This window comes from Cervus canadensis, chromosome 1 (assembly GCF_019320065.1).
Source record: "Cervus canadensis isolate Bull #8, Minnesota chromosome 1, ASM1932006v1, whole genome shotgun sequence".
Lineage (NCBI taxonomy): Eukaryota > Metazoa > Chordata > Mammalia > Artiodactyla > Cervidae > Cervus > Cervus canadensis.
Window position 1 is genome coordinate 7,317,036 of NC_057386.1, and position 23,770 is coordinate 7,340,805.

Below are 23,770 nucleotides of genomic sequence, written 5' to 3' on the forward strand. Positions count from 1 at the left end.
GTTATTCCTTACTTTTGAAAAACATTCCGTTCTCTCACTGTCCTAGAACCTTCTAAGAGGGGGGCTCACTGGGATTTAATTCAAAAGCCCAAGCATGGATTCCCAATTGCGTCAACTTGAAGCAAATAATAAACATGAATAACTCTTGAAACTGAAAGTATCAGCCCCACCGGTGTCTTTTATCATTGTTACTTTCTACCAATATTTCTCTCTCTACAGGAAACATCTAGGTTATGCCCTTGTGGAGTTGTTTATCATTTTGAAGGGGAAAAAAAAGATAGCAGATACGTACATAACCCTCCTGTGAGCAGCCTTCTGCCGCCTGTGGCCTAGGAGAACGGTAATGGAAAGGGGATGAGTGAGCCACCTGCCACACCTTAACGCCGGGGACAGTGATTCAGAGCAGTCCCAGGCGATAGGTAAAGAGTTGCCATGACTCAGTGCCCGTGGAGTGTCTCCATGTGGCTGTTTCATGGGCACCCAGTTGCCCAGGCCAGGAACCTGGGGGTCTTCCTTGACATATTCTCCTTCCTGACCCTCCGTGTCAGACACCAGGTCCCCCAGCGCCATGTCCGCTGCAGTGCTTCCCTGTCCCCACTCTTGCCCGCTCTGGTCAGTCTGGGCTCCACCCACAGCCACAGTAGGTTTTCTAAAACGCGAATATGGTCGGATTTCCCTGGTGGTCCAGTGGGTGGGAATCTGCCTGCCAGTGCAGGGGACACGGGTTCGATCTCTGATCTGGGAGGATGCCACATGCCATGGGGCAACTAAGCCTATGTACCACATCCACTAAGCCTTCGCCCTAGAGCCCCAGCTCAGCAACAAGAGAAGTCACTGCAGTGAGAAGCCCACGAACCACAACTAGAGAAAAACCTGCACGCAGCAATGAAGACCCAGTGGCACAGTCCAAAAATTAATTTAAAAAACCCACAAATATGGTTCCACCCTGTTTTAAATCCTTCTATGAATAACCATTGCCCTGGATGTAAAAGCTCAAACTTTAACAAGGTATTCAGAGCCTCATCGACCTGCCCCCTAATTCTAAGCTCATTCGCTGTGGGCTTCTGCACAGCCTCCAGCGTGTCATCACCTGTGATCACCTCCTGTGATCACCCATGTATCTGTCAAGTGCTTGCTTAAATGCCAGCTTCTCCTAGGCCACGCCCCCAGCCCATCACACAGGTGGGAACTCATTAAAAGTGTTAAGAGGACTGAATTCCAAGCTTCAGCAAGGCTTTTAATGGCACATGGATGCTTCCCTTCTCAGTGTGGGCACTACCCCCAGCAGCAGCCTGGGGATCTTCTACTTCACAGAAGCTCTGGGTGCAGCACACTTTTCTAGGAGGCAGCTGTGATGTGGCTGAGCACTCTGGGTTTTGGAACCTGCCCAAGCACAGGTCAAACCCAGGTCTGGCTGTTTGCTGCTGCCTTGGGCAGGTTATTTAACCTCCCAGTCTCAGTCCCTTCATCTGTGAAGTAGGGGTGATAATCACACCTCCTCCAGCCTGTGGTCCAGCCAGGAGAGTGGGGGTGGCTGGAGGGTCCCAGCCACGATCAGTTTTAGAGCAAATAACAGCCCTACAGAACAAACATTTCTGATAAATAAGTTCCAACTCTGATGAGCTGTGGCAAATTCTGCGAACCCAGTCATGAAGGATATAGCAGTTCAGTGGGTCCAGGAAGAAGGTTGTAAACACATGAGATCCTGCTGGAGGCTGTTCTCAAAGAGCAGAGACACCCCTGGGCCCACTCACGCCCCCCTCGGGCACTGCCCTCCTCCACCTTCCTGCTCCTTGGACGGTCCTCTCTGATGGGAGGTGACAGAAGCCTCTCTCGAGGTAACTGCTGATTTTTCTTTTTCCCCCAACAGGGATCAAACCTGCGCATCTTGCAGTGGAAGTGTGGAGTCTTAACCACTGGACTGTCAGGGAAGTTCTGGTAACTGTGATTTTATTAGTTGAGTCCTTGGGCAGCAGACAATTACCAACCCCCTCACCCCTCTCCTGGTGCCGCTCTGGAGGGCCCTGGCCCTCTGCCCGTACATGAAGAAGGGCAATGCCCCCAACCTCGGGCAGCAGCCAGGCGCTCTGTACCCTCCTAGGCAGGGGCTTGCTCTGTCATCTTTGTTCCCACCCACTGGGCTTCTGTGGCCAGGGAGCAGCACGGAGGAAAGCCTGCCATCCTTCCCCACATCCTGTCACCCTCAGGGGAGTGTATTAGAAGAAGCCGATGAGCCCAGGGTCTGTGCCAGTGAGTCAATTGCCCTGGCAGCTGGGAACGAGGCACAGGTTGTGTGTGCCAGCCTGAGGGCAGGATGGGCTGGCTGAGCCCCAAGAGCATGTCAGAGCTCGACATAAAAGCGCCGGGCATGGCGCCCTCCTTGCCCCTGCGGCCCTGTAACGTGTGGCCCGACTCTACATCCCTACCAGCAGGGAGACCCCATGCTCTCTGTCAGCCATTCCTTGTGGCAAGGGAGCAGAGAAGCCCACTGCCTCAGGAGAGACCCAGGTGAAAAGATTCTAAAACCATCCACAGCCGAGGGGCCCACAGAGCCCAGCCAGACCCTGGGTCCTGGGCTGGAAGTCTGTGCGGAGCAGACCCACAGCTGCCGCTGACCGTGTCATGGGGCTGCGTGCCCTCAGCGTGGCGTCTCCCCAGAGGCCGCTGCCTCCCGGGGTGTCTGAGGGGCCTGGGTGCGCCCACCTAACCCACCAGCATGGGCTGGAGGGCTTGCAAGAACCCGCTGGCACCCTGTTCATAGGAAGAGCTGTAATTAGGCCCTGGGCATCGAGGGGCTCTCCCGGGCGCCCCTGCTTCCAGCTGGCGGCCAGAGGGTCAGTTGCAGGGTCTGAGGAGGCAGCTGGGCCTTCAGGACGAGTGGGATGCCATGTTGTAGGAGGCTTTCTTCAGGGTCTCCAGGAAGAACTGTTCGTTTTCCAGAAAGTCGCGGTCCTGAAAGGCAGAGCTGGGTGAGCAGTCGCCCTCTGGCTCTCTCTCCTGCACCCACTTCTGTGGACAGGGATGCGGATCACTGGACTGGGCATGAGGCAACCCTGGGGGTCAGTGGATCGATCAGTCCTGTCCTGGCTCTGCCTGGCTCTGGAATCGGCGGGGGTGGGGCAGGGAATGCACCAGCTCTCCCTCCAGGGGAGGCCACCTGTCAGCACGTGACACGGTCCCTCTCTCGGCCTGTCTGTACAGTGCCTGCAGGGCTGCGGGAGGGGGATGGCTGACAAGGCACAGCGCAGAGCCTGGCGGGCAGGAAATGCTCCCTCAGTGACACCGGGAGCGTCTGCGAGGCCTGTCCTTTACCTGCCCCGCGCTGCTCTCCGCCGGGAGGGGCGTGGGCTCGGCCCTCCCCGGGGCCAGGCTGTGCTCTCTCCTGCCTCTGCCTGAGCTTCTGGTCCCCACTGTGAACACGAGGAGCCCTGAGTCCAGGGGCAGTGGGTGGGCCTGGGTGGCCTCTGCTCCGGGACGCTTACCTGCTCAGCTGTGTGTTTCAGCAGCACCAGCTTGGCGTAGAGGTGTGAGGGGCCCAGGCCGACCAGCGGTTGGCTGCACTGCGGAACGGCGGGGGCAGGTGCCACCGTGGCTGAAAGGCAGAGGAGGACGGGATCAGGGGGCAGTGTGACAGGAGACCAGGACAGCCACAGCTGGATCCTGGGGCCTTCTCACTGCTGCGGGTGGGTGCGACCCGATCGACCTTCCTGGCACATCCAGCTTTCAAGCGCCTTGGAACATGCTCGTAGGATTTCAGCTGCTAAGTTCAATTCTGAAAATTTATTTGAGGGAAATAACCGGGGAGAGATGTATGTATTATACAAAGATTTCCACTGAAGTGCTACGTAAGTTACCTTATCGACAAAAAAAAAAAAAACACTCAGTAGGAAATTAGTAAAAATATAGGACAACTCATAATGGCAAATGATGTGGATTAAGAGTTAAATGTTTAATTACTGACATGAAAATATGTTCCATGAATATTTCTGAATTGAAAACAATAAAGGTTCAAAACAATATATGATGCAATCTCATGTTTTTATTTATTTATTTTTTTAATGGAGGAGAAAGAGTGGCTTTATTTCTTTGCCAGGCAAAGGGGGTGTGGGCTAGCACCTCAAGAACTCAATTTTGTTTTTAAAAACATACACACACAAAAAATAAAATAAAATAAAAAAGAAAAAAAATAAAAACATACACACGACAGTCTAGAATATTATGCACCAAAATGTTTATAAAGTGGTTCTAGAGAGTGGGTTGAAGGTAGTTTTTTTTTTTTAATATAAGCATAGTCCGTTTTAAAACTTATTTGGCTGTGCTGAAACTTATTTGCAGAACACGGGATCTAGCTCCCTGACCAGGGTTTTAACCTGGGCCTCTTGCATTGGGAGGTTGGAGTCTCAGACACTGGGCTGCCAGGGAAGTCCTGAGGGAAGTATTTTAAAAACTAGTTTCCCTTCTTCTATTTTTGACCTATTTTTCTATAACATGCATTACTAGCATAAAAAAAAGAAATAAGATGACTTTAAAACTAAGCTACGGACTTCCCCAATAGCCCAGTGGTCAAGAATGTGCCTTCCAATTCAGGGGACCTGGGTTCCATCCCTGGTCTGGGAAGATCCCACATGCCACAAGTCAACTAAGCCTGTGTGCCATCACAAAGACCCAGCAGAGCCAAAAAATAATAATAATGAAATAAAAATAACTAACTTAGGTTTTAAAAAAACAAACTAAGCTGCCTCCTATGTTGAGCACACAGGAGGCTGGGCAGGATGTTGCCGGCATGCTCTGCCCAGTGGGCGAGCTGAGCCGATGTCCCCTCCTCCCGGAGTTACTTACCACTCAGGCCAGAGGCTGCGGGGTCCTGGGCCCTGGAGAGCAGCCCCACTGGGCTGGCGGGCAGGTCCTGTCGGGCACGATCCAGCTGCAGCCGCTGCTGGGCTAGACTCAGATGCTCCTGTCTCGGCCCCCAGAGAGGAGGACACAGCAGTGAGGGCAGAAGGCCGGGGAGGGGCGCTGGGGGAGGGGTGGCGGGGGAGGGGCGCCGGGGGAGGGGTGCCGGGGGCAGAGCCTCTGGGAGGGGTGCCAGGGGAGGGGCGCCGGGGGAGGAGTGCCGGGGAGGGGTGCCGGGGGCAGAGCCTCCGGGAGGCGCCTTGCCTGGTGCACGTGGCGCTCCTGCTGCCGCAGCTGCTCCTGCTGCTCCTGCACCAGCTGCAGCCGGGCCTGCTGCTCTGACTGCACCTGCTGGGCCTCGCGCAGGGCCCGCTCCCCCTCCTGGTACTTCTTCGAGGCCACCTGGGGGAGGCTACGGGGTCAGCCGGGCTGGCGGAGGTCAGCGCCCCGCCCCCCCATCCCCAGCTGCGCCTTGGCACCTGGCTCATGCTCTCCACCTCCTCGGCGCGCAGCCTCATGCGCTGGGCAGCGGCGCTGACCCGCTCCTTCTCCAGACGCAGCTCCTGCCTCTCCCGCTCCAGAGCCTCCCTCTCGGCTGCCAGCTGGTCCTCTTTGGCCCGGAGCGCGCTGGCCCTGATCTTCAGCTCTGCCTGCTCCTGGAGATGGCAAAGCCTGGCTGCACTCTCCTTCCTGAAGTTGAACTGGGCTCTGGGGACCCGCAGGTCGCCCTGCCTCATTGCTGGGGCTGAACTCCACCCTGACTCTGGGAGGAGGTGGTGGGAGACCTGGGGCCAAGCCCCGGGCTCAATTTCTCTGAATCTGTTTCTTCGTTTCTAGAATATCTAAGTCATGGGAACGTGATGAGGATTAAAAGAGCAAATGAGTATAAAGCACCAGGATGCTAAAAGCAAGTTGTAACTATGATATGTTTGTGGTTGTTTCAATTCCTATACTCTTGTTACCACTGCCTGCTTTCCTAAGCTGACCATCCTGTGGAGGTGCAGACCGTGAGGGCCAGGGTGGGGAGAAGGGCAGGGCTGTGGGGGGTTCCCACCATCCGGGAGGCTCTGGGTCCTACCTTGGCCAGGCTGACGAGGGTGCCCTCCCGCTGGGCGTCCACCTGCAGCGCCCGCTCCGCCTCGCGCTCGGCCCGCTCCTTACTCAGCTTCTGCTGCGCGAAGAACTCGGCCCACTCGGCCGCCAGGCGCCGCCGCTCCTCCCCGCACTTACGCATGACGGACTTCTGCTCCTCCAGCAAGGCGCTCTGCGGCGAGGGTGCGAGGGCCCCAGTGAGCGCCCCTGGGCCTGACGTCAGGGACAGAGCCCAGCGAGGTGCCTCTGGACTCACCTTGGCTCTCTCCAACTCCTCCCGCTCCATGGCTGTCTGCTGGACCATGACCTTCCTCTGCTCCTCCAGAGCGCGCTGTGCCGACTCGGCCTTGGACTGCTCGGCGTGCACCCGCCAGCGCTCCTGCGGGCCGGCAGGGTCAGGGCTGAGCACGCTGGCCCCTGGAGGCTCCACCTGCACCTCAGACAGGCCTGAATGCTCCACGGGGAGCTGGGCAAACCACCCTCATCTGGCTTTTCCCACGCTATGCCACAAACACCTCCTTTCCTGAGCAGTAAAAATGGGAAGGAGCCTGGGGACTGGTTTGAGGCAGGCACTGAGGAAAGTGCTGAAAGGGCTTGGTTCAGGAATATAAAGGGCATGGTTCAGGATATAAAAACATCTGTGTCCATACACTGACAGGTCTGTAGGCATCTGTGATGTCACATCAGTGGCTAGCTTGGGCTACTGGATAATTTTTCTTTATTGTTGCCAGTTATTTTAATTTTTTCAATGAAACGAATCATCTTAGAACTTTGTACAAAAAAAGAAAAGGTTATTACTATTTCTGAATTCATCAAATATTTACTGTATCAATTCTCTTAGGAATTGCTTTTTTGTTTGGTAGGGGTCAATGTGAGTTGTTTTTCTTTTCCCCACAAGTGCAGCCAATTGTTTTCACCATTTATTAGATTATGAAAGAAACCCTTCACCAATTTGCCTGTCCTTGCACTGGGCCATGCTAATCTTGTCTATGTTGTTCCAATTTTAGCACATGTGCTGCTGAAACAAGCACGAAAGGGCATGATTTTTTAAAGCACAAAGCCTGCTCTTACAGATGGAAGAGACGAAGGGAGTTTAAAGACAGCTCAGGAGACAAAAGCATTTCTCCCAAAGTCACATTGGCGATGGCATCAGTAATGAGTGGGTAGGTGCTGGACGGGGTGGGCTGGGGGCGCTTCTGGAGGCTGGGGAAGCGGGAGCCCCTGCAGAGGCAGGAAGGGGCAGGAGAGACAGGAAAAGCGCCGAGGAGGCCAGGGCAGAGTACAGCTGCCCAGTGCTGGGGAGACAGGCCCCGCAGCAGGGGCAGGAGGACGGGCCCCACCTGCTCCAGCAGCCGGCTCTGCTCGCCCAGGCGTGCCTCCATCTTTCCCATGACCTCCTGGAGCCGGCTCCGCTCTTCCTCCATGTCCCGCTGCTGGCGGCTCAGCCTCTCCTGCAGCGCTGGGGGCGGCCCACAGGGTGCTCACTGCCCGCCCGCCTGCCTTCCTGTCCGCGGGGACAGGACGGAGGAGCCAGGGGTTCCAGTACCTTGGAGCAGCTTGTCCTGCTGCCGGATCCCCAGCTCCCGCTCCTGGGAGGTGCTGAGGTGTGAGGCCTCCACGCGGGAGGACAGCTCGTGTAGGCTGCTGGAGAACTTCTCCATCTGCTCGATGATGCTGTTCAGGGACCTGGAGGTGCAGCGTGCGGGGGGCGGGGCTCAGGTCATGAAGTCTGGGGCCCCCCCGCCCTGCCCCACTGGGGGAGCAGAGCCTGATGGCGAGCCTACCTTGTGTGGGAGGTGGCGCTGGTCACGGCGTCGATCTCCCGGTCCTTCAGCTGCTTCAGCCGCTGCAGGTGCTCCTCGTGGTCCTTGCGCATCTCCAGGATGGAGGCCCTGGGGGGCGGGGGCGGCGAGAGGGCGGCGCAGTGAATATCCTGGGCAGCTCCATCTGGGAGACCGCTGCTCTGGGCAGTCCGTGCTCCGTGGCCTCTCCTCCCCGGCCCCAGGCACTGCCTCCGTTTCCCTGGCCCCTCTGCCTCTTTATCTGTCTTGGTGCCTCAATGCCACATCCTCTCTCTGGGGGCAGATTCCTTGTTATTCAGCCAAGGACACCTGACAGGGGGCCCGACAACCCTTTCATGTCTGGCCAATCTGAGCCATGGGGAAAGGCCGACTCAGCCCACCTTGGTTGACCCCTTCATGTGCCTTTTCTTTAGTTTCACTCTCCTCTGGAAAGGCAATCAGATCCACATGCCAGGCACAACCTTCTCCAGGGCTGATGCAGTCGCTAGCCTCAAGTGGTCTGGCTGACGGGTTGGTTAACCTGTGCTTAATTAGCGCTTGGGTTGCTTGCTGCTGCCGGGCCCTGCCTGAATAACCAGTGACCTCAGGCCCTGCCAGGATGCCCTGACTACTCTGAAGGAGTGGGGGGATCCCCACTAGGGGTGGAGGGGTTCGTGAGATGGGTCAGTGAGGTTGACCTCAGTTCTCAGTCTTCATCTGGAAGGGAAGGGGTCAAGCCTTTGTACAGAGGCTGCTGAGCCCACAGCTTGGGGTCTCAGGGCAATTGGCTTCCTCTGGCCACCCCCAAAGCCGGCCCCTAGCCCCCCTCTCACCGCTGCAGCTCCCGGAGCCGCTCCATCTCCTGGTCTTTCTCCTGCACAGCGGCCGCCAAGCGCCGCTGGTGCTGGGCCGTGAGTTCAGCGCGGGCCTGCTCGGCCTCCTGGCAGCGAGACAGATATTGGGCAGACAGCTCCTCGTTCTCGCTCCGAAGCCGCTCTTCCCGTTGCTGGTATGATGTTTCTAGCACCTTGACTCGACTCCTGCCAACAGCACACCCAACCATGCGGCTCAGAAGGGGAGGGCGGCCACCCTGAGGGCCCCTCAGGGCACCTGATCTGGGGCTGGCCCTGAGCCACGGGCAGCCCGGGTTGGGGGAGCAGGGTACCTGTGAGCATGCTCGATGAGCTCCAGGTCGGCCTGGTGCCGCTGCTGTAAGCTCTCCAGCAGCAGCTTGTGCTGGGTCCGCTCCAGCTCCAGCTTCCGCACCTGGGCCGTGGCGTGGAGGGAGGGGGATGGTGTGGAGAGTCTCTCAGGCTGCCTGGGGAGGCCGGCCAGCCCTCACGGCACACCCTCCCACCAGCCCTGCCTGGAAGCCGCTGCCCCTCTGCCCCTCACCTGGGCCTCGAGCTCCGCCAGCCGGGCCTGACTCTGCAGGAGGGTGGCCTGGAGCTCGGCAGTGCCGCTCTGAAGCTGAGCCTGTGCCACCAGGAGCTGGTGCTGGTACTCGGGGCCGGGCAGCAGGCTCCGGGCCAGGGACTCCGGGAGCTTGGACTGGAGGAGAGGCGGAGGGACGTGCCCCGTCAGGTAGAGGACAGGAGCCCAGCTGAGCTCACCTCTGACCTGCCAGGCTCCATTCCTGGCCTGTGGCTGGAGACGGGGACAGGGTCATGACACCCAGAGGCCAAGGATGAGGCCTGGAGGGTCATGTGGTCCCTGTCCTTCCCCTCTCAGGTCAGGTTGGGGAAAATGAGTCTCCCCCACGCCCTCAGAACAACATCCTCCCAGCAGGGCTTCCAGATAAACAGCGGGTCCCTGCAAAGTCCCAGCTACAACAGAAGGTGGTGACCCCGGCCCTGCTGTCAGGCCTGAAGTCCCAATGCAGAGCAATGCTCTGGGTCCTGCATGCTGCCCACCACCCACCCACCATCTCAGAGGCGCTTCCGGGTTCCTGGGGAAGCGCTCCACAGGTGCTCCTGTGGGGCCAGGCCTCCTCGGGCCTGGGGGTCCCAGGTGCTATTGCACCTGGGCAACGTGGGTGGTGGGAGGAGCAAGGGAGGAGGTGTTCTAGACAGAGCAGAGGCTAGCTGGGTCTGGCGCGCTGCGAGAAGCACTCTCAGCTGCCTCCGCCTGGGGGTCACCTCAGTTCTCCGCTGGTGCCGGCAAGTGAACACCCAGCCCTACCCGGGAGAGGCAGGTGAGTGCTGGTGGGGAGACGGGGGAGCCGGCTGAGAGGACAACACGTTCCTCCTGGCGGTTTGGCAGGTGCTGCCTCTGAGCACAGGAGAACTGCCCCACGGGCCTGCCTGTTTGTTCCCCCTCCCTACCTGAACAGGCACAGAAGGCCCTGAGGGTTCCTGGGAATTCGGGAAAACAACTGTAGGCTCTGAAAAATCAACAGCACAGAAATGAGGCGGCGCAGGGAGGCCCACAGTCTAGGTGTGTGCTCAGGAGAGCCTGGCTTCACGTCTGTCTGCAGGGACCCAGGAAGGAAGCTCTCAGTGCCTCTCCTCCACCCAGTTAACCTCCCGAACAAAGCAGAACACACACCGGTGCCAGAGTGGTCTCCAGGGGCTCGTCCCCTCTTAGGGTCACCTGCATGGAGGGCCAAGGTGGCCTTGTTCCAAGTCACAGGGGACCTGTGGACATGGGGCGGGGGTGGCAAGGTGAGCAGCCTGCTGTGAAGGATGCAGGGAGAAGGGGAGGGCTGGTCTGGCAGGAAAGGCGAAGGCCAGGGTCAAGTCATAGACTGGAAAGGCCTGAAGGCTGGTAGTTTACTAAGAGGGGGTTCCAGCTGGAAAAGGGGACGGGGATCTGGCTTCAGGTCCCCTGACTTAGTGGGTCTCGTGTGTGGTCTCGGATCCCATACACCACACTGACCACGTGGAGCCCAGCAGAGCCGCCTGCTGTTCTAGGGACCGGGGCTCGGGGTGGCCCCCCTGCGCCGCATCTGCCTGCAGCCCAGCCTGGGACTGGACGTACCCAGAGGGGGCAGGCGGGGACCGTGGCCCCCGTGTTGCTGTTCCTGGGATCTCCCCGGCGGCTGCTGGCTCGAGCTCTTGGGTGCTGGCAGCAGGCTGGCTGAGAAAGCAATTGTTAATATGAAGGCAGGAGAAGGTCCGGCTTAGGCTGGACGAGGGCGGGCTGGGACAAAGCCCAGAAGGGAAGCTGCATGGCTGCCCCTCTTCCCAGCCCCCTCCACCTTCCTCCTGTTCCCACCATCCCATCTTGGGAGTTCTTCTCCCAGTCTGAGCCCCTGGCCTTCTGCTGCCCTCCCGGGGGCAACCACCTGGTAACATCTAAGGAAGCTGTGGACCATGCCACGCCTGCAGCGTCCACTGAGGCCCTGCTCACTCGCCTACCGGCTCCAGCGCCCCGTGGTTCCTCTCGTCTCCGTCTGCTCTTCCCGGTCGTTCTCCGCTCTCAGGGCCAGTGAGGAAGCTTTCCCTTACCTTCAGTTTCAGGTCTGGGTCCAAACCGCCCTCCCCGCTTACTCAACCTCAGGGCGGGGTGACATCCCAGCCTGTCACACAACTGCCCACCTCGCCTCCCCTCTGCTCTGGACGCAGAGCTTCCTCTCGATGGTCCTGGCCCTGCCAGCCCCCTCTGGGGCGCTCCCTGTCCTTCCCCCACATTCCACAGCCTCCCCCAGGAGCCCCCTGGCAGCCACTGTCTTCTCGAACACTCCCCAAGAGCACGAGTGATCCCCCACACATGTCGCCTCCTTTAGCTTGGTCAGCAGAGCCACTGGACGCCGGGTGTCCTGCCAGCCCGAGGGCGCTGTGGACAGAGCCCTGCTGGGAGGCACCAGGAAGGCTGTGGGAGCCCCACGAGGGCACCCGGGGTCTCCTGCCCAAGCAGGCCAGCGCCTGGCCCCGCGGCAACAGGGCATGAGTGGCAGCAGCCCCCCAGCTCCTGAAGTGGGGGAGAAGCACAGCTGAGACTGCACTCTGCCCGCAGTCAGCACACGGGGCGCTGCTGATGGAGGCGCCGAGGCGGCAAGCCCTCCCTCTGGAGAGACAGTGGCCTAAGCCCTACCTGTGGCAAGGCGGCCGGCCAGCTGCCCCCGCCGAGTGCCGGCCCTCAGAGCCTGCGGCGCGCTCCTCTCTGGCCAGGCCTTGGGCCTTCTTCCGGGACAGCGCGTGGCTCAGCCAGTCCTGGCCTGCCTCCTTCTCGGATGCTCCTGGCTCCGCAGGCTGGCTGCCTCTGGCAGGAGGGCCAGTACCCTCGGTGGGTGTTTTTGTCCCCAAGGAGGAGGGCGGCCCGGCCGGGGCAGAGTGGCGGACAGGGGCGGAATGCTGGCTCGCAGGAGGGGGGCGCCTCCGAGCCTCCCTGCCTGGGGATGGGGGGAGCAGGTCCGAGACGTCGTCCTTGAGGCCCAGCCAGTCAGCGCCTCCCCTCCTGGGCTGGGTGGGGCTGGAGGCTGTGGGGGTGCTCTGCCTGGAGCCTGCTTCTCCCTTGAGGTCTGTGCCGCCATCTAAGAACCTACTTCAAGACAGAGAAGAGGGGAGTCTAAGGCAGGGCAAGCAGCCTGTCCCAAGAGCCCCTGGCGGGCCATTCCCTCCACTGCTCGGGGGGACTAGGGGGCCCACAATAAGGGGGTCAGGATGCCTGGGGCCCTGTGTGGCCAGAGTCGCAGCAAGCTAAGCGAGGTCTGTAGAACGCCTTGATTCAGTCACGAAAACCAGGGACAAATCCATCTGCAGCGAACAGGACCAGCCACGGGCACACACACCCAGAGAAAAATCAGCCTGGTCAAGCACTTCCAGCCTTTCCATCACTCATTCATTCATTTGGCCATTGTCTCTTATGGCTCAGCTGGTAAAGAATCCACCTGCAATGCAGGAGACCTGGGTTCGATCCCTGGGTTGGGAAGATCCCCCGGAGAAGGAAAAGGCTACCCACTCCAGTATTCTGGCCTGGAGAATTCTGTGGACTATATAGTCAATGGGGTCATAAAGAGTCGGATACAACTGAGCGACTTTCGCTTCACTCTATGAGTTATGGCAGGTGGCAGCAGGTTCTCAGGTTTAAGGGAACAGTTGATACACGTGTGTGCAAGGTTACTGAGATGGAAAGAGACTGAGAAAGCCGACATGACATAACGTTAACACCATGGAATCTGGAGAAAGGGTAGGAGGCAGTTCTCACAACTCTTCCATCAGTTTGAAATTATTTCAAAATATAAAATTTAAAATATACGCTGGGAGAAAAAAAAAAATCTCCAAATTCAGAAAAGTCCATCCACTAGCTTAACGTTTTGTCGCCAACTGGGACGAGACCACCGTTAGAATGGTCAAGGCAGAGCCCAGGGCCGGGGTTCTGGGGAGCTGAGTCTGAGAAGCTGCTGCTCAAAGTTCACTCTTGCTCCCCCTGGGTCTGGGTGTTCCTCACAGAGAAGGAGGTCAGCTGACGTCACAGCAGTTTCCGGTTTCCTGGGGCTTCCAGCTGAGTCAAGTCCACCTCTTCCTTACTCTTCCAAGGAGGCTGGGAGCAGAATCCAGGGTCCGCTCCTGCTCGGGGGCCATCCCGACTATGGCCTGGACTGGTGGGCACTGGCCACTCCCCTCCTTTGGTGCCCAGAGTCTAGTGCCTCCCAAACAAGCCTGGTGGTGGGATGGGCATTCTCAGCGGGCAGCCTGCCTCTGCGCTTACCTGACAGACTGCCGGCGGGACTGCCGGCCCTCGGAGGAGCCCACGGTGGGCTGGTAGGCCCCAAAGGTGAAGTCCTCGTCACCCCAGGTGTCTTTGTCTGTGAACGAAGAAACCTGTGATCTAGAGCAGGGGAGTCAACCTCTTCTGTGAATGCTGCAGAATGCTGGGTTTGAAAAGGGCTGAGCTAGCAGCTTGATGGCTAAGACGAGTAATGGGGACGCAGAGGCAGAGGCAGCCAGGTGAGGGGCTGGGCGTCTGTCTACACCTCTAGTCCCAGCACACGGAACATCACCGGGAGCTGTGAAAAGTGCACCTGAGGAACCCAGCCCCAACCCCCGCGGGTGAGTGCGCATGTCCCACCAAGGACTCCGAGCCGATCAACGCTGGCCAGGGCAGCATCCTTCAAACTGTGAGCTGCTGCCTATCAGCAGGTTGAGAAACCAGTAAGTTACAACTGATATATTTAGTAGTCAAAGGGCTTAGTTGCTCAGTCGTATCCAACTCTTTGAGACCCCATGGACTGTAGCCTGCCAGGCTCTTCTGCCCATGGGATTTTCCAGGCAAGAATACTGGAGTGGGATGCCATTTCCTACTTCAATTTATTAATCAAAGAGCATATAAATAAAAAAAACAACAGAGAATTGAACATGGTGATGATTATTTCCTCACACTTTGGACCCAGTTCATAAACATGAATAATATAATATGTGTGTGTGTCACGATGTAAAGCTTATTTCTTATTATGGCTCCTGGTAAACACCTCTTTTGGGGTCCCTCCACCCCCACCCCACAAGCCTCCTCACCCTGTGGCCGCTGGTACTTCTTGTCCAGTTTGAATTCCCTGTGCTCGCCGGTGCCTGGCCGGGCCAGGAGCTTGGAGGCAGGGCCCCGACCCAGCAGCTCATCCAGCTTGGAGCGGGCAGGGAGGGGCCCTTCCCTACAGGACGGAACACAGGGCAGGTACCTGTGACCACGAGGGGCTCCTGGGGGGGCCACACTGTACCTTCCCTCTCACTTTTCCCTGGTGGCACTCTCCATGCCCAGGAACCCTTACTGGTCGCTCGCCTGCCTCCCCTCTGCCTTGGGGCTGTCTCCAAACCCCAGGGTGGCCATGATGTCGTCCCCATCGTCAAAGAGCAACTCTTCTTTCTTTCGGACCGGAGTGTCCCCAGGAGTTAGAGGGATAGAGGGCCCTAAGAAACAGAACACAGGGCACAGTGCCCTCAGCCTTCCGGTCCTCCATTGTGCGGTTTGAAGGGGCCGAGGGGGCGTTTCTCTACCTCTGAGTGGAACAGCAGCGGCAGCGTCTGGTCCCACCCGGCACCTGACTCCCCCAGCCCCACTCCCGGGTGCTCCCATCCCCTCTCCCCTCCCTCTTCCCAGAGACCGATGACCTCTTGGTCCACGATCTGAGACCTCTGCTCCCTGCCTGGTGGGGTCTCTGGATCTGTGTTGGGAAGTTCAGTGAGTCAACTGCAGTAGCCCTGGGAACGTAACAAGCCCACTCTACCGTGATCTCTGACCGGGGCTGGGTTCTTTTTGGAAGAGGTTTTCGTCTCCGTGGAGGGCAGCTTCTTGGGGATTCTTTCCTCATCATCAGAGAGAAGTCCTGCCAGGGGGTCTTCCGAACCTCACAGGCAGAAGGGGAAGCAAAGGGAAGACTGTTGAGTTCAGGAAAACCGGCGCTGTGCTGCACTGGGGGAGTTAGTGACCGGAGAGCTGTAGCTGCTCTGACACCTATGCAAGGCGCTCGGCATCTGAGGGCCTGGGGTGGCGGGGCCCCGATACAGGGCAGAGTGGGCCAGGGGAGAGGGAGCAGGGAGAGCGGCCCGGGGCCCGCATTCCAGCGTGACTGCCCCAGGCTCTGCTGTCTGCACCAGCCTTCTAGGAACATTCCTGAGGCTGGAGAAGGGAAGTAAAATGTCCGGGAGTGCATGAAGGGCAAGGGTCTTTCCCCCACGCTTTATAATCTTCAGTTTGATCCCTGGCTTCCAAGTCCATGCAAATAAGTGCCCAGATATCCCAGCCAGTGGGGCACAATTAGTCCCTCCCTCAATTCATGAGGAACAAGATCAACAGCACCAGCTGTCTGCTCCGCATCTGACAGACAGAGTGACTAGCCCTGGGGCAAACGAGTACTGCCAGCGATCAAAGTGAAGTGTCCTAGAGGCGTGACTGCAGGCCTGCGGTACCTTCCAAGGAAAACTTCCTGTACTGACGCCCAAAGCTGGAGGGGGATGGAGGTAGGTCCTTGGTGGGAACGGCATCTCCTACAGGGAGCAAAGAGGAGCCCAGGTCACAGGACCGGGTCGCTTCTGGCCTACATGTCGCCACACCACGACGGGGACCCCTGGGCTGCTGTGTACTTCCATCTGGCGGCTGAGGGCTTGTGGCCACGGACACAGCCGTGGGAGAGGTCTCTACCGCCCTGGTTCTCAATCAGGCTTTTGGCCTGGAAATGAGGTCTGGGAGTGACCTTCGGCCCTCTATTCACAAGTTGCTCCAAACAGGTACAGGGGTTGGGGTGATGCAAAAGTTACCATAAAATTCTCCAATTTAACTCAAATGGATTCTCCAGCAGTCTGAGGAAGTTGGGGCAGGAGGGGTGGGAAGCTCAACCTATCTCCCTCCTCAACCATAAACACTCCAACACACAGGTACACAGTGAGCTCCTGGTCTCCCCGCTTCCAGGCAGAGAAAACCCACAGGGCACGAGGCCTTCTGTCTAAGCATCTCCCACACCCCCAGAGTGTCTCCTCATTCGAGGAGCTATGTCCTACTCGCCTTTCTCATTGGCGGTTAACACACCGGCGGTTTTAAGAGGACTAGGCGGCTCTTCTTTCCCAGAGCCCTTTGCAGGCCTTTTGTTAGAGGCTAGATTTGACTTCTTCAGACCTAAGAGGTCAGCATCCATTTCATCCAGGTCCTGGAAAAGAAGAAAGGAGGGAGGAAGCCCTACGTGCTCAGCAGCCTGGTAAGGATGCTGCCCCCAACTTCCACGTGGAACAGATGGGGACTTGGGTGGGGGACCGACCCCAACAAGGTCACAGGACAAGGACAGAGGCAGGGCCGGAACCCAAAGGCTCCACACAGTCGGTCTCAGATAAGCTGAAAGGTCTCTGGTTGGTAACTTCCACGAGCCCTCATGAGCAGCTGCCGCCTTGAGGTGAAAATGGCAGGGAGCTTCAAACCTGCTTTCAGCAGCTTCTCACAAAAGCTTAACAAATGCCGAAGCTGTTTGCAGTAGAAACAGTAGAAACAGCAGGGTCCTGGGGTTTAAGGTTCCCCAAGGTTGAGAATTTCCTGGTGGTCCAGCAGTTGAGAATCTGCCTTCCACTGCAGGGAAGGGTGTGGGTTTGATCCCTGGTCAGGGAGCTAAGATTCCACATACCGTGAAGTGCAGCCAGTGAATAAATAAATAAATAAATGAAAGAACAAGAGGGAGAACGAAGGCGTGGTGTAAAATAGCAACCCAGCCCATCTCCCCAAAGCTGTTTCCTTACCTTCATGGCCTGCAGCAGAGCCTGCGGGTCTGCATCAGAGATGTCTGAAACCTACATGACAGGAGGGTCAGGAGAGACATGCTGGTCAAGGCCCCACAAACCTCAGGACCCTTATCGCCTGGCTTCTGTCAGGGGAGGAGCAGAGCAGCATGAGGGGAGGAGCATCATTTGGAGGGTTCTGTCCTCACTTGGTGCTCAGGCGTTATATGAAGTCAAACCTGGCCAGCTGTGGACACGCTGTGGAAAGCGCTGCCACTTTCGGGTCCTCCCAAAAGGAAGTCCACGGCCATCACAAAACAAATTAGGCTACTTTCCCTCCACGTGATCGGATAGCGTGGAGTTTACTACGGGAAGTGCCATTATAAGGGCAACTGCCGAGCCTTCAGCAGCTGCTTGGAGCTCTCCTTTCTAGCTCATCTCACCGGGAGGAATGAAAAGGACTTGCTTTGAGTCCACCTGGCAGCCCTTGGGTACTGTTTTGAGAACAAACTGGCTTTGTGGGGACTTCTAAACCTTCTGTGGGCAGCCCCTAGGACACAACAGCCGTCTTACTGCCTCTGGGGGTAAGCAAGAGCCGGTGATGACGAGGGAATGGGCCAGGCTCACCTCGGCATCAGCTTCTGCCAGGCCTGCTAGGGTGATGAAGGCATCGTCTTTCAGGAGGGACCTGCAAAGGAGCAGAGTCTATACCCGCACCCCCACCCCCACGGTCCCCAGGGCACAAGATGATTCAAGGAAGGAGAAGGAGTTTAGAGGGGCTAAGTGAACCTAGACAGACTCTTCTCCAGAAGGACAGAATTGCGGAATGGAATCTCACAAATCACCGAAAGTGATGATTTTTAAGTTTTTTAAAAACGTAGAATCCCTTTAAAGACAAGTAAGAGAGAAAAACAGAACTTCTTGAGCTAAAATGAAGGTGGAGAGTGGAGCACTCACAAAGAGCCTCCCTGTCTCACAACTGTGGAGAAAGTTCAGAAGAACAATCTGAGAGCCACCAATTTGAGAGTCAAGCATCTAGGTCAGTCCTCTTATTCCGAGGGTAAGAAAACGGAGGCTGAGAGCTTCAGGAACTGCCCAACATCACACAGTAAGCAGGACTAGAAGCCGGAACCTCTGACCTCCAGTTCAGCTCCACTCCCACTCCTCTAGGATCCTCCGCTGCCCCGCAGCTGAAGGGAGGACAGAAGCTCGTGGCCCTACAAGCAGGACCCACCGTGAGTGGAAAGGGGGGGCAGAGCAGGAGCATTCGGCCTGAAATGGGGCTTGGATGCCCGGGCGGTCCCACGTGCTCACTTTGGTCGAAGCCCGGAGGGAGGGGGTGCCTGGGCTACATCTGGGGGGTCTCTGGCACGTGACGTTAGTTTAACAGGCTTCTCAGGTGGTGTTGCTGAAAAAAAGAAAAGAAAAGATGTGATTCGGCCACAGAGAACTGGAGTCGAGATGGAATGGATTGCAAGTTGCCCACCAAGCTGTCTCCCACATTTTCCTACTGAGAGAGGGGCCTTTTTGGAGGAAGGAAACTGACCCTTGAGGCAGGTCTCTTAAAAACCTGCATGGAGGAGGGCATCATATATTTCCAAGCGGGAAGTCAACCCAACTGGTGCCAAATCAAGAGGCTATTCCTGCCCCCGAACAGGAATGCAGAAACAACGCACTTCCATCGTCCACGGGCTTGTGCTCTGTGCATGCTTCTGGGCCAAGGTGGGGGAATCTCGGCCACATTGTGGCTGGTGAGCTTTGCTGACCCCAAAGCCCTGTTTCTCAGTGCAGCAGACAGGGACACACAGGGTAAGGGACTTGTGTCCAGAATACAGAAAGAACTCTTACAAACCCAGCAATCAAAAGACAAATCACTCAGTTTGAAAACTGGGTAAAGATCTGAATAGACCTTTCTTCAAAGATATAAATGGCCAGGAAACACATGAAAAGATGTTCAAGTTCATTAGTCATCATTAGTCATTAGGAAAATGCCCATCGAAATCACAATGAGATTTAACTTTACACCCACTAAGATTGCTATTTGTTGTCGTTGTTTAGTCACTAAGTTGTGTCTGACTCTTCTGTAGCCTCATGGACTGTAGCCTGCCAGGCTCCTCTGTCCATGGGATTTCCCAGCAAGAATACTGGAGTGGGTTGCCATTTCCTTCTCCAAGATTGCTATAATGAAAAAGAAAATAACAATTACTGGCAAGAATATGGAGAAATTGGTACTCTCTTACACTGCTGATGGGAATGTACAATGGTACATGTTGGGGTCCTTTAATGGACTGGAACCTTGTGGTAAGGAGTCGACGATAAGAAAGTGAAAGAGAGAAAGAGAGAGAGAGAGAGACAAAAAAGACCCGGGGACCTAAGCTCTGGTGGAGCAAAGGTGCTTTAATGATTTTCCTATGAGTATATATAGGCTTTGGTACAAAAAACTTCTTTCGGGAATGATAGAGATCAGAAAACCAAACGTACAGCAACCGTTACCAAGAGAACAAGGGGTAATGTTAGTCACAAGGTCAGGACACAATCCATATCTCAAGAAAGGGGAACGAGACTAAGCAGTTTTGTCCTAAAGAGAATGTTTACTAAAGGAGACCCAAGCCTGCCTCACACAATGACCTCAGTCCCTGGGAGCAGCGTGCTGTTCCGCTTGAAGAGGGACAAAGGACTCATGAGAGACAGCACGTAGGAATCCTCCCGTCAAGCATTCCCTGACAGGTACAGTTCCTGTGGGAAATAGTTTGGCGGGTCTTCAAAAAGTTAAACATAGAGTTATCATATAATCCCATAATTCAACTCCTAAATTTACACCAGAAAGAACTGAACACATAAGCCCACACAAAAACTTGTACATGGTTGCTCATAACAGCATTATTCATAATAGCCTAGCTGAAATGTGGAAACCACCCAAACCTCCATCAACTGATGAATGGCCAAACAAAATGGGGCGTATAGAACAGTGGAATATTGTCCAGCCATGGAAAGGAATGAAGAGAGGAATGTTACAGTGCAGATGAACCTCGAAAACGTGGAAGGGGAAAAGAAGCCGGATGCAAAAGCCTCGTATTGTATGATTCCGTTTAATGTAAAATAAGGCAAATTCATAGAGAAAGAAAGTTAAGTAAGTGGCTACCTGGGGTGGAGGAGAGGAGAGTGAGGAGTGACTGCTGATGGTGTGGAGTTTCTTTAAGGGGTGATGAGAATGTTCTAAATTCGGCTGTGGTGGTGACTGCACAATTCTGTCAATATACTATATGTCACTGAATCGTACACTTTATAAAAGACTGAACTTTATGTGAATTATATCTCAGCTAATAAAAGAGAGAGCAAGCCTGAATCAGGGGGTTCTGGGGAAAGGGCACTTACTCTCATCTCCCAGGAGGTCACCAAGGACATCATCGATGGAGTCTAGAACAGAAAAGGGCCACTGTGACTTCAGGAGGAAAGAAGGGTCCTTTAGGGCCTCATAGCTTGAGACCTCATCCAGGATACCCCACCTGGATACTTCTGGATACAGAGCCCAATAAAAAGGATTTTTCCCTGAGTCCCATCTGTTATTTATTTCTGAATTACTCCTAGGGCCAGTGAGGCAGCATAGGGAGTTCCGTTGGAAAGCACAAGCTGCCTCTGGGATTACAGGGAAAACAGCAAGACTCACACCAAGGCACTTCCCTAGGGGCCCAGTGGCTAAGACTCCATGCTCCCAAGGGAGGGGGCCTGGATTCAGTCCCTGGTCAGGGAACTAGTGACTGCATGCTCAGTCGCATCTGATTTTTGGTGACCCCATGGACTTTGTTGCCCGCCAGCCTCCTCTGTCCATAGAATTTTCCACGGTAATAGATTCTACAACTAAAGATCCCAAGTACTGAAACTAAGACTTGGCACACACAAAAAAAGAGATGTTCACTGAGAACATTCACTGAGAACATTCAGGCAGACACTTCTAAGTTACATGGACCCAAGGTGGGGGAATTATTTTTGGCTTATGGGTGATTTTTCATCCCCACTCACCTTTCAATCTTTTCTTGGTTTTTGGTGCCTAAAAAGGGAAAAACAAATTCCATGAACAAAATCAGACAGTGAATGTGCACTAAAACCCAGAATGCCAAATGAATTGTCTTGCCTTCTGCAAAGATGGGGACAAGGAGCGCCAGTGGCATTTGGGGACAGATGCCCTTTATGGTTTTCTTAGAGTTTCTCAGAATACTCATTCAGAGCATGAAAAAGGCCACCCCAAACCAGCAGTGGATGCCACAGTGGGTGCCATCTGGAGGGTGGAAGTCTCTTCTTTCCCCCAGATTTCCAGACGCCACATACAACCCCTCCCAGGATGTAACGTTTTCCTCTAATCCATGTCTCTGACTGTTCAGTATCAGTGACAGACACATAAAAATGCTTTCCAAATGGATATTCAGAGGCTCAAAAGAGATGCTTGCTTACTGTTTAATAAGAAGTTGCTTTTTTTCTTTTATGCATGCTACACAGCTTGCTGGACCAGGGATAGAATCTATGCCCCCTGCATTGGGAAGCAGAGTCTTAACCACTGGACCCGCCAGAGAAGTCCCATTAATAAGTTTGATATCATCATTCTTCTTTGGGGCCACCCAGTCCCCAAAGTACTTCATACAGTCAAGCTCTTGGAGGTGGAGGCAGGGGGGAGGGTAGACTCCCATTTCCACACACGTACTCTGATTCTGTGCTGTTGGAGAAGACTCTTGAGAGTCCCTTGGACTGCAAGGAGATCCAACCAGTCCATCCTAAAGGAAATCAGTCCTGAATATTCATTGGAAGGACTGATGCTGAAGCTGAAATTCCAATACTTTGGCCACCTGATGTGAAGAACTGACTCATTGGAAAAGGCCCTGATGCTGGGAAAGATTGAAGGCAGGAGGAGGAGGGGATGACAGAGGATGAGATGTTTGGATGGCATCACCGACTCAGTGGACATTGAGTTTGAATAAGCTCCAGGAGTTGGTGATGGTCAGGGAAGCCTGGCGTGCTGCAGTCCATGGGGTCGCAGAGTCGGACACGACTGAGCTACTGAACTGAACTGCTCTGCGTTCTGCTTACCATCTCAAGGCTCTGGGGCTGCTTCTAGCTCCTTCACAGTGCTGTCCAGCTCACTGGAATTCTGCCTGTCAGGCTCATCCTCCCTAATGAAGAAAATTAAAGTGTCTGCTCACAAACGATTTGGCTTTAACAGTGCTTGAGTCAGAGATTGATAAAGCCTTCTCTCACTTTACCCATTCAAGAGGTTAAAACCTATTTTCATCAGTTAAACATTCCTTATGGTGGGTGATTCATATGAGAGGCAAAGTGTTCTGGGTAACTTTTCAAGGCTTGGAGATTATTTGAAAAAAGTGAAGTGGTCCTCATTCCTTATTCTGAAAGAGGATACAGAAAATGGCAAGTCCCCATCTTAGAAAAGAGGTGGGGGTCTGGCACTGTGGTCAATACACCTTTCCAGGCAACACTCAGGACTACATTCGCAGCAGCAATCAGCACACAGAACAGATGTGAAAGCCGGTTACTCCTTGAGAGTATTTTCACAATCGGTGGAAAATTTCCCCCTTTAACTGTAAATCCAACTCGCTCCATTAGTGGTGAACTGTTTTCCCCAGAATTATCATTCTTTCCCGCCCGCTCCTCAAACAGTTACACAAACTGACCTTTGGCACAGCTTGGAAGAAAGTAATAGGAGGTGGGCAGCTCTAGTTGTCTGGTGCCGGCCTGTCCTGTTACTAGAATGCAAAGTTAATGTGGGGTTACTGCCCAGGGGCCACTCTGAATGCCCGAGTTTCTCCTTCTCTGTAATAGCAGTGTTCATGACCTACAAGTCCCAACGTGTTTCGTCTCCTATCACATCTAGGAGCGTCTCCCACTTCCCAGTGATCCTGTCCCAGCCTCGCAGACCGTGGGAATTTCTAAGGGAGGCTGCAAAGGCCTCAGGACCACAAGGACCATCGCATCGTTGTGCACGGCCAACTCCGTGCCAGGCGTTTTAAAATCCTTTAGCTAGGGCCCTCCCGGTGTCACCTCCTCTGTCCACGCGCCCAGCCCATCTCAATCCCGAGCGCAGCCTACGATTTCCAGCCCCTGAAATCCTCCCCACGCTCCCCGCCCCCCGGTTACGTGCCATTCCCCTCGGAGGCGCAGCCCCTGGGACGTGTCCCAGACATAGCTGCTGGTCCAGGATTCACTCCAGCCGGTTTCAGTCAGGCCTCCAGCTTCGGAGCGCTACGGACGCCAATCTCTCAGTCGCCCGGCCTCCGGAAGAAACGCGAGGCGCGGTGCATCCTGGGGGTTGTAGTCCTAAACCTGCTCACCTGCTAGAGCCAAGGGAGTATGGGGAGCTGGAATGAACCACACTTCCCAGGGTGCCCCTCCGCGGCCGTTAGTCGGCGCACCGCGGCCAATTTAGCCGTTGGGCGTGTTGCTAGGAGCTGCCTGAACGCCCCTTTGCTTAGCGGACGGTACCTGGGTTCCGAGGTTTTCTGCAGAATTCTCCAGACCGGAATACTGGAGTGGGTAGCCTTTCCCTTCTTCGGGGAATCTTCGCAAACCAGGGATCGAACCTCGGTCCCGCCGCATTGCGGGCGGATTCTTTACCAGCTGAGCCACAAGGAAAGCCCATGTAGGTCCCAAACCAAACTTTTAACTTTCTTCCAGGAACTTCCCTGGTAGCCCAGTATTAAAACTCTGCACTTCCACTGCAGGGAGCACGGGTTCGATCCCTGGTCTAGGAAGTAAGATCGAACATGCTTCACGGTGCAGCCAAAAAAAAAAAAAAGTTCTTTCAGCATCCTTTTGAGGGCTGACTGGTGGAAAGGTGGAGGGCGTTGAGAAATGTGTCAAGAGTGG

The 23,770-nt window shown here is 55.5% G+C and overlaps 1 protein-coding gene and 1 non-coding gene across 4 annotated transcripts; both read right to left on the bottom strand.

Moving 5' to 3' along the window:
- Window positions 1-1,933: 1,933 nt before the first annotated feature.
- Window positions 1,934-22,651, bottom strand: FBF1 (Fas binding factor 1). 3 transcript variants are annotated; one of them, XM_043461245.1, is made up of 30 exons: window positions 22,579-22,651; window positions 21,980-22,062; window positions 20,921-20,948; window positions 20,276-20,317; window positions 18,215-18,308; window positions 17,528-17,588; window positions 16,922-16,972; window positions 16,203-16,344; window positions 15,611-15,688; window positions 14,929-15,048; window positions 14,473-14,611; window positions 14,222-14,355; window positions 13,419-13,515; window positions 11,802-12,248; window positions 10,746-10,844; window positions 10,314-10,402; window positions 10,091-10,149; window positions 9,162-9,413; window positions 8,932-9,032; window positions 8,600-8,806; window positions 7,770-7,877; window positions 7,532-7,671; window positions 7,326-7,444; window positions 6,242-6,364; window positions 5,972-6,157; window positions 5,373-5,549; window positions 5,158-5,295; window positions 4,840-4,957; window positions 3,483-3,592; window positions 1,934-2,952 (listed from the first exon to the last, which is right to left on the bottom strand). In XM_043461245.1, the coding sequence occupies exons 2-30, from the start codon at window positions 21,980-21,982 to the stop codon at window positions 2,869-2,871; spliced, it is 3,546 nt and encodes a 1,181-aa protein (XP_043317180.1). In that variant the 5' UTR covers window positions 21,983-22,062; window positions 22,579-22,651; the 3' UTR covers window positions 1,934-2,868. The 3 variants fall into 3 exon arrangements, with proteins under 3 accessions (XP_043317180.1, XP_043317190.1, XP_043317170.1); XM_043461255.1 differs by having other exon boundaries at window positions 9,162-9,317; window positions 11,802-12,251; XM_043461235.1 differs by having other exon boundaries at window positions 11,802-12,251.
- Window positions 6,914-7,016, bottom strand: LOC122425382. Its single transcript, XR_006264829.1, has one exon. It is a non-coding gene; the product is annotated as a U6 spliceosomal RNA (small nuclear RNA).
- Window positions 22,652-23,770: the final 1,119 nt, after the last annotated feature.

Excerpts from the sequence above, each read along its gene's own strand:
- FBF1 (XM_043461235.1), bottom strand. Across the intron at positions 13,516-14,221 it reads GAAGTACCAGCGGCCACAGG|ACAAAGACACCTGGGGTGAC; the intron begins GTGAGGAGGCTT and ends CTTCGTTCACAG. Across the intron at positions 6,158-6,241 it reads AGGAGTTGGAGAGAGCCAAG|AGCGCCTTGCTGGAGGAGCA; the intron begins GTGAGTCCAGAG and ends CCCTCGCCGCAG.